The sequence below is a fragment of the Patiria miniata genome, unplaced genomic scaffold (genome assembly GCF_015706575.1).
Source record: "Patiria miniata isolate m_02_andy unplaced genomic scaffold, ASM1570657v1 HiC_scaffold_4, whole genome shotgun sequence".
Classification (NCBI taxonomy): Eukaryota; Metazoa; Echinodermata; class Asteroidea; order Valvatida; family Asterinidae; genus Patiria; species Patiria miniata.
This window is the reverse complement of record NW_024037071.1, coordinates 7634143-7643183: the sequence shown is the minus strand read 5'-3', so window position 1 is coordinate 7643183 and position 9041 is coordinate 7634143. Positions and strand designations below refer to the sequence as shown.

General features: G+C 41.1%; 1 protein-coding gene across 1 annotated transcript in view; it reads left to right on the top strand.

Annotated features, from left to right (window-relative positions):
• Window positions 1-3064: 3064 nt before the first annotated feature.
• LOC119739727 (MMS19 nucleotide excision repair protein homolog) overlaps window positions 3065-9041 on the top strand; it is a 29653-nt gene continuing 23676 nt past the window's right edge. Inside the window, exons 1-6 of the mRNA XM_038214762.1 lie at window positions 3065-3139; window positions 3697-3800; window positions 4063-4148; window positions 5340-5484; window positions 6232-6357; window positions 8581-8729. Of these exons, the coding sequence (XP_038070690.1) occupies window positions 3132-3139; window positions 3697-3800; window positions 4063-4148; window positions 5340-5484; window positions 6232-6357; window positions 8581-8729 (618 nt within the window). The 5' untranslated portion in view covers window positions 3065-3131. The remainder of the gene's footprint in view (window positions 3140-3696; window positions 3801-4062; window positions 4149-5339; window positions 5485-6231; window positions 6358-8580; window positions 8730-9041) is intronic.

The following is a 9041-nucleotide window of genomic DNA, read 5'->3' as shown; positions in this document are numbered from 1 at the left end:
GTAATTTTGTTGGTCGACATCTTTGCAGGAATGTAGAAAGCGTCTGGACTCGAGAAAGTTTTCTTTCAAATAAAGACAGGGACAGGTTTTCAGAGGACGCCAAGGAAATGACGCTTTGCTTCTGTATAGAAGACTTTGAAATCCCGCCACATAGTAAACCACAGGTAACGACGCTCATGTTGATTGGTTCGTAGTTTACCTCTTTTGTTTGGCACAAGCGCGAACCAAATCACAAGGCGTTACCGCGACAATGCATAGCTCTAAATGTCATTGTGAAGGTTGTGTGATGATTCCGCGAGTAGGGGGGGTTTGGGTTTCTTTTGAATCTGGCTAATTGCTAGCACGCATCACTTGTTACCCTGGAGAATACATGTACCCTGGCAGGGAAAAGAAGATTAACACCTTTGCATGTTTGTATGTACATGTACATTTGTTGCGTGAACATTCATGTACGCCTGCAAATAATAGTTCCCGAGTGAGTTCTTTTTTTAAGTATGAGTTCACTACTTCGAGTATGAATATGAAGATATTGTGAATGAATATTAAATATGCCAAAAAGTCGTCTATTTTACTATTACTATAATTGTTATTTTTTAAAATTATTATTGTGACGGTCAGAACAGTTGGGGGGGGGGTTCACCCTCTCGATCCGCGCCTGGCATAGCACTTAACTACTGAAACAGAAGCAGATCTTTACTTCTTCGCGTTGTACATGGTAACATGAGCACGCGCTGTCTTTATTAAACCCAATGTTTTGCTTTTTTAAGTTGCCAAAAAAGAGAGCTGGCATGTGCATTCCTCGTTTACGTTAACAATTTACAGGTAGATGGTAGATGATAGATGTTAATTTAAGGTCGAATATTCAATGTTTCAATATGCAAGAAACCCACGACAGACTGTCCTTTGTACTCCACTCTTAGTTTATTTCTTGATGGCCCTGACCCCCCTGTTACCAAGCAGACGAGATGCAGTCTTTGTTCCCAGTTATTGCCAACGCGTGGCTCTGTTGATAGGTCAATTCATGTCTTAGTGGTCGGGTATATTGTTCAGTGTTATAAATGTGCCGCATAGCCACCAAAATTGCCCGCTATAAGAATTACATATACATGCTTTCATTTCAGACATTTATTTGAGACGCATTATACCATGATACTCACTGGAAATGATGGAAACTTTGAAAGCCAGCACAATCACGTGCAAAGTGAAACACCAGCGTGATTCGAATAACAATGTGGTCGGCGTGCGTAAAATGCACAGTACTTTCCACTCATAGTCCACCCATGGTCCACCAAGCCCCCTGCGTGCTCTGTCGAGGTTGGTCCGCTACAAACACAAGCATTTAATTCTCAATATATATTCGCGACTTCGGAAAATGTCTTTCTGGAAAAAAAGTTCTGATTGTTTTCAATGCTGTTGGTGACATGTTGATGCTGCCGAAGTTCCGACGTACCATGCATGCACCTTCTGTCATTATCATTATACGGCGGTACGGCCGGTGGGAACCATGCCATTTTGTACTGACCATGCTACACTACTGCATGGCCATGCGCGATTGCGAGTACAATGTACATTGTACATGCCCGTGTATATGCATGGCGGCCTGTCAGCACGCCGGCGAACACAATCATGTACATGTACATGTATATGTAGGCCTATACACAGTGCAGTTAAATAATTGTGAGGGTCTATTACTTATTAGTATTAGATTTCAGTTTTGTTTGATATTATTTTAATTTTTTTTGACGTACAAAGGCCACGCAGCGAAACATTTCAAGAAAATGATACATGAAACAGCCGTTTTGCACGACTTGGGACTTCCCCCTGAGCACGCAATTCCCACGTTTTATAAACAGTCAGCCCCCGGGCTAGCATTGCATACTACATAGCATGTAAATGCAAGAGGCATGAGACGGGTTACACGACGTACAGCAGGGGGCCCGTTCGCATGCGGGAGGACGGTGCTGCGCATGAACCTCGCACCTTGCCATGTTGCACGACGATGATCAGTTGGTGGCAGGAATTACTGAGACTTCAACAAGAGACAACCATGCCTGACCTTTCAAGATATTCCTGGGCAATTTAAAAGCCAGAAACCTGGGCGTAATTCGTTAAATTTTACCACGGAATCTACTGAAAAACGCGTTTGCAGTTCAGAAATGAAAACAGACGAAGAAGATAAAGTCGTTTTAAAATAAAAATTGAGAAAACCAGACATACTACACTAGATCGTATCCAACCCAAAAAATAATTGAGACTTTTAACACTTATTTTATGTAAAACGAAGTGCGAGTATTCTTTTTTTTTGTGGGTACAAGCACGGAAATGTAAATTAGCAGGTACGGTACTGCATATAATGTTCACAAAAACAAGTTTAAACATTGTAAGAAGTTTGCTGACTGATGTTATAAACTGGCCTTGTACACACGATCAGCGCATTATAAATCGAATATTCAAGGTTTTTACATACTGATTGTAAAGTTTGCAAAGGACTGCTTTCCCCGTTCAAGGTGCCCGTATTTTTATACGTCCCCCCTGTACTGTACGGGCTAGCCTGTAGCGACGAGAAAGTTTGTCGGATACTTTAAGTGCCGATGAGCTCTTCGTGTGTGCACAGACCGTGACTGGCCTTTTGTTGTATAAGAACGCGTTCGGAACGGGATGCCGTGAGCACGCGTGCGAACGGGAGGTAGATGTAACAAAAGGCCCCGTTCCAAGCGTGCGCACGCGTTCGAACGGTTAATTTATTTATGACGCCTCGCCTTAACTTGACCACGGATGGATGAGTAGCTCCGCGAAGTTCGCAAACTGGCTAGCTCTGGAAATATTCGCGAAGTTCGCGAACAGTTCGCATAATCAATTTTGAAGGCTGCCCTAAAATAAACTTTGATCATTATTGCTTATCAAAAACCCTTCTGTCAACATTAGCTGCAATATTGGCCGAGATATTGGCTAAAAATCAAATTTCTGATAAAACGACACTTTAGAATTTACATATTTACATGGCAGCCGACCATCATTGAAAAGTGATAAAAAATTATGCCTTCAAAGACATAGGAAATTGATTGTGCCTTTTTTGTTTTCCTTTCCAAGGGGTAAGCAATGGAGATGTCACACTGGTGAAACTTGTGGAAATGCTTGGGTAAGTTCAAGTTTCAATTATGTTTATTTGTTCAGTGTGTTTTGAAGTCTCCCATCTTTGTTGGAAAAGTTTCAAGTGTTTGGCATAGTAGTTGCACATTTTGGAATAATTCATAGTAAATACAAGAAATGAAGGAATTACTGGAAAAAGCAAGTTAATGAGTTTGAAAAGGAACAATAGATTTAGTTCAAGCCCATTAGCATGATTAACATGGGGAGTATGGCCTAGTGGTTAGTGTTCATGACTCATGATCAGAGGATCAGGGGGTTCAAATCCAGCTTCTGGCCATATGTTGTGTCCTTGGGCAAGCCACTTCCCCTCCACTGGCCTCTCTCCACCCAGGTGTTTAAATGGGTACTGGCATTAGCTGGGGAGTAACCTGCGATGGACTGGCATCCCATCCAGGGGGAATAAAACAATCCTCAGTCGTTTCATGCCAAGGAAACTGGAGATAAATGCAGGCCTGATGGGCCACGTTGGCTCATGACAGACTTTACTGAAGTATGATTAACAGGTTGTTTTCAAATCTTTGTTGTTGGATTTTCTTGGGTGGTTAGACCGTACCTCACCAGCAAAGAAAATAACATCCGCGGGAGAGGTACTCTACTGTTAGCGGAGATTCTCCATAGATTGCCAAGGAACAAGCTGTCAGCGGAGGAGGGTAAGTGTATAAGTTGTCTTAATATTACACCTCATGCATATTCATGAGCTTAAATAGTTGTAAGTACGCATGACCATTCCAAACCCTTTTGTTCCGAAATTTAAACCAAGACTTTAATCAAGCTCAAGTTGTAGTAAAAATGCCTACTGAAATTTCAAATTGAATTAAACTTCATTCCAAAATCAATGATTTTTTTTCAGAACATAAAACTGCTTAAATCCTCTGATCCTATTTTTCTTGCCCAATTCATTTTGTTTTGTAGCTGGATTACTAACGGCATTCTTCTGTGACAGATTGAAAGACCACCATTCCATCACAACCCACACTATTTATGGCATGCAATCATTGGTAAGCTTTCTGTCATCACAACAGTCTGGGGCCAATTTCACGGCGCTGCTAAGCACAAAAATTTGCTTAGCACCAAAAAAGTCTGGCTTATAAAAGCAGGTTACCAGCCAAAACTCCATGTGATGTATATTGCTCGTGATTAGTATTAAGCTGTAGTTTGCTTAGCATGAAAATCACTTGGAGTTTTGGCTGGTAACCTTCTTTTATAAGCAAGACTTTTTTTGTGCTAAGCAAATTTTTGTGCTTAGCAGCGCCATGAAATTGGGCCCAGATCTAAGGGCCCATCTCAATTCATATCCGCAACGAGTTCCGGACAAGTTGCAGACATTGTATCAAGTATAAGTTGCAGGAATCTGAACAACTTCCCTGGAGTCTTCCTACAACGAAGTTATCAGTATTATCCAGAACTTGTCCTTGATATAAATTGAGACAGGCCATAATAAAGACTCACAATCGTTAAAGATATTTGACCCATACAAGTTTTTTTTTCTAATTTGTTAGGTGTTGGAAGCAATTGCTAATATTTGATACAGGGTGCATAAGGACTAAACCTGTTAAATAGTATCTTGGGTTTTGACGTTGACGTATTTTATAAACAGTTTATACCTAGTGTTGGGCGAGGGCTAGCGAGAAAATTTTAACAAGCTTTTAATTATACTCGGGTGGCACTCAAATCCACCACCTCCTGCTTACTAGTGTAGACTAGGTAGGGTAGACATCTTGCCACTCGACCACTGAAGTTGCCAGGGTCGGCTGGCCGGTTCAAGGGTCAGCTTGTTGAAGCTTCGGGTCAGCGAACACTATACGTTTCAAGAAAAGTTGCCTTGTAAATGAACTCTATTCTTTGCACTCCCAATTAAAAAATTCCTGTTTCTTATTTTGAACTACACCCTCTCTTGTTACAATCCCTATTAAAATCAGCACCTGCGCCAGGATTCTCATTAATAGTGCACATACATCAAATTTTAAAACAATTGTCAAATTTTAAAAGTGTATCTGTGGTCAAAGATTTTTGGTTTCCTTCTGTCGTTCAGGCAGAATCATTTTATAGGGTATTTGATACCAGTACCGGTACTTTCTTAAATTTGCACGAGGTCTGTGTAATTTAAACTAAAGCTTCGTTTCGTGATAATTACCAATATTTCTATGTGCCTTTAAAGTTTGGTTTTTCTGTTGCCTTCCCCTCTGCAGAGCATCTGCAGTTCCTTACCTACGGGGGATGCAGCCAAGATATGCCTCAATCTGTTCAAGGAGGTCCGTGTGCAGAGCCTGGTGCAGGCAGACAGGCAGTCGGTCTTCTCCATCATCAGCAACTTCCTGTACTCAAAACTCGATGGTGAGAACTCACTTTTAACAAGATTGGGCCAGGACCATTAGTCAACTAGTGAATGATTCGTGACTTAACTTTAGCCTGCACACTAACAGCTGGTGCAAACGTCTCTAGTCAAACGTTGGTGAAGACCTCATCACAAAACTTCTGGGTTCTGACGTCCTGCTGTACATTATGATGCGTGTGGCTACTGGTAACCAGCTTTGCAAGTGCAACCGTGCCCTGTGGTCCGGTTCCAAATAGTCGTCTAGAGTAGACCAACCATCCTGCATTCCAGTGAAGTTTGTCAAACTATGGTTAACCATAGTCCTTGCCCGAACTTTTGCTTTGCTCTTGGCAAGAGGCGGGAACAGTTGGGTGTCCAGGTTTTAGTTTTGGCAAGGGAGGGAAACCATACTGGGAATTTTTCTCAAAAGGAGGCCCAGCTTTGTTTTTCCCTTAAAAGTATTTCCAACAGTGAGTGGGAGGGAGCATATAGAAAGTAAATACCATTTGGGAAGTTGTCAATTTAATTCTTAAAAGGGGAAAAGCAACATTTTAAAAACATTAATAACCGCTAATAAAAAATTAGCTTGTTTAAAGTAAAGACCTTATATAGTGAACAAGTGAGGAGTCCAGGCTCTTTTTAAATTGATTGGATAATAAGTCAGTGACTAATTGATAAAGCCAAAACACACACATTGCTTAGCCATTTGACATTTTCTAGCGTGACACCGTTAACTTTTCCTCCATGCCCCCCCCCCCCCCTTGCAGAGCTGCGTGAGTTAGGGTCAGAGTTCGTCTACGGGTTCATCCAGGTCATGGACGGAGAGAAGGATCCACGAAACCTGGTCATGGCCTTCCAGATTGTCAGGACATTGATCGACCATTTTCCAATTGGTAAGTCATAAATGCGGCTGATTTCATGGAGTGGCTAAGTGTAAATAATTGCTTTAGCAAAAATAGGTAACCATTCAAAATTTCACGCAAAGTATGCAATTCGTCACCGTTTTCAGAAAAACGTTTTTGGGGTAATCGCAAGGGAAGTTCTTCATATTTTAAAACTGCAAAAACTACTACTTTGCAACACCTTTATGCAGTAAGAAAACAGTCACATGATTCTTCGAAAGGTAAACTTTTATGTAAACCAAATAATTAGAATCAGCACAGTGGTTAATTAACCAAAGTTATTTAGTAAAGATGTGTGTCCCTTTGTGAAAATGAAAATCCACGTTTCCTACATTTAGGCCCTTTCTGTTCAATGTGTTTTTCCATAGGGAAGGCAAGCGCGTGTTACGCACGCACAATTGATAATGTAATAAATATGTGTGGTTCTTTGTGAAAACAAAAATGTTACTTGACCTACTTTTACGCCTTTCCGTCCAAAACGTTTTGTACTTGTTCAAGGGGCTTGGTGCCACTTGAACACGTACATAACGTATTGGACGGAAAGGCGTAAAAGTAGGTCAAGTGAGATTTTCATTTCTCTTCGTGAAAATGCAAAATGCACTAATGGAGATGTCTGGCCCTTGCATCATTAATGCAATTAAGAAATAAATGATGTTTTGCTTACAGAAGCATGTCAAAATAACTACGATGTTTTAAAGCAAAAATTGAAATCTAAAACAGGTTATTTTCAACTTGTGTGGCTGTTCGTGAAAACGGTGACAAATTGCTTGTGAGTGGTTCCCCCAGCTGCTGTTTTGCTTTGCACAAAAATTTACCAAGCATAAGTTTCAGCACATCATCTCCATTGGACTGGAGACCTGACCTCATAACACACATTTCTATGAGGACAAAAGTTGTCTGGTTCCCCGTCCAAAAAGAGGCTGACTATCCTGACAAATCTTTATCAGGTCAGGTAGCCGCCAAGTGGGGAAAAAAAATGACCAAAAATAAACCGGGCAGGTATCTGCCCGTTTCCGCAAAATTTCCAAAGTTTACCAAATACAATTTGTTGACACTCAGATATATTTGTAACAGCCCGCGTATTTCTGGGCGTAAAACAGTTTTTATTTACCAACAAAATACCTGTCATGCTTGTTATCAATTTTGTAAATGTATTTGAGTTTAAACATTTCATTTTGTTGAATGATTTAGACACACAAGGGAAGGATTAGGTGGCCGAGGGGCCGCGGCAAAGCTCGGCATTTCAAAGGCTTTCCTGCGTCGGGGTATTCGCCGTGCTCCCTTAAAACATTTCAGTGCCAGATTACCCAGTATCTGTATTAAATGTCCAATTTAGATGTTGTTCCTCAAGTTTGGACTCGTACAAGGGCTGAGCTTTGCTGCGTAATTTTCTTTTTTTAATATAAAGGCTACCTGGCCTAATGTTTGTCAGAATAGTCAGAATCTTTTGGTCTGAGACCAGACTAGACAAGCATTGCCTTCGCGCCATGTATTTCTGCCTTTACTTGAAGAGTGATAGCCTGTGAAGTGTGATAGAATCATGCGACATGCTTACATGAAATGCACCGCCCTAGCGGTACGTGCGTGGATATTGAAATTAAGTTGACCTGTACATCAAAGGTCATGAAGGCCAATGTTCTCATGGTAATGTGTGCATATTTCACAATGGAGATAATTTAATCGTTCCACTAGAATAAGTAACACAAGCATCAATACTGTGTGTTTCTGTAATGCACACTGTAATGGAAGTTTATAACCTTGTGCCACAAGCACGAGATTTAAACTTTTTCCACCCTGAATCCTTCAAACCTCTTTGCCAAAGTGGAGGAATTTGGAGGATTGAGGTTACACGGCAAAAGTCTGTTACTGATTACGTAGGATGCACTTTGTCAAGGTCTTGGGCCGTACCTTGTGTTGTTTTTGCTCAGCCATGCATAAATATAGGCCTGGATTATGCTTGAAATCCTCGGTACTGCTCCAGGATGTCACTGACCAAGCCTCAATATATTGACAGTCACTGCCGCAGGATTTTGGCAGAAGTCACCTCTCAACGGACCATATTCAAGAAAAATGGAGGAATTTGGAGGATTAAGGCTACATGCTATTTATCCATGGGGCCTATTGGAGGATTTGGCAGGATTGAGGTTACATCCTTGCAAAAAGGCCTAGAGAGTTAGGGTTAATGAACTATCTTTTGAATTGATTTATTACCAGATATTTTTGCTGAGGAGTTGTTTGAGGTGACCTCTTGCTACTTTCCCATTGACTTCAAGCCTCCAACCAATGACCCCCACGGAATCACCACGGAGCTACTGGTGGGAGGCCTAAGGGGCTGCCTGGCTGCCACACCCAAATTTGCAGAGGTTTGTTTTTTTTCTTTTATTTCCTAGCACCATAATGAAGACATGAAGACATCAAACATAACACTTTCCTAATACCATGAGCAGCTTTTGTCAACAAGAAACTAACAGTGCTAGCAGGGAAATTTTTACTAACCTTGTAAGTACAGAATCCTTAGTTACCATACAATGTATGTACGCATGCGCATAAGCTAAACTGTCAGTACTAACAGTAAGTGATGAATTTCCTGCTACAGTATTTTTGACTAGAGATAAGCATAGCCATGAAATTGGGCCCTGCTTTGACAGTGCCGTGGCCTCGCAGTCTGGAGCAAT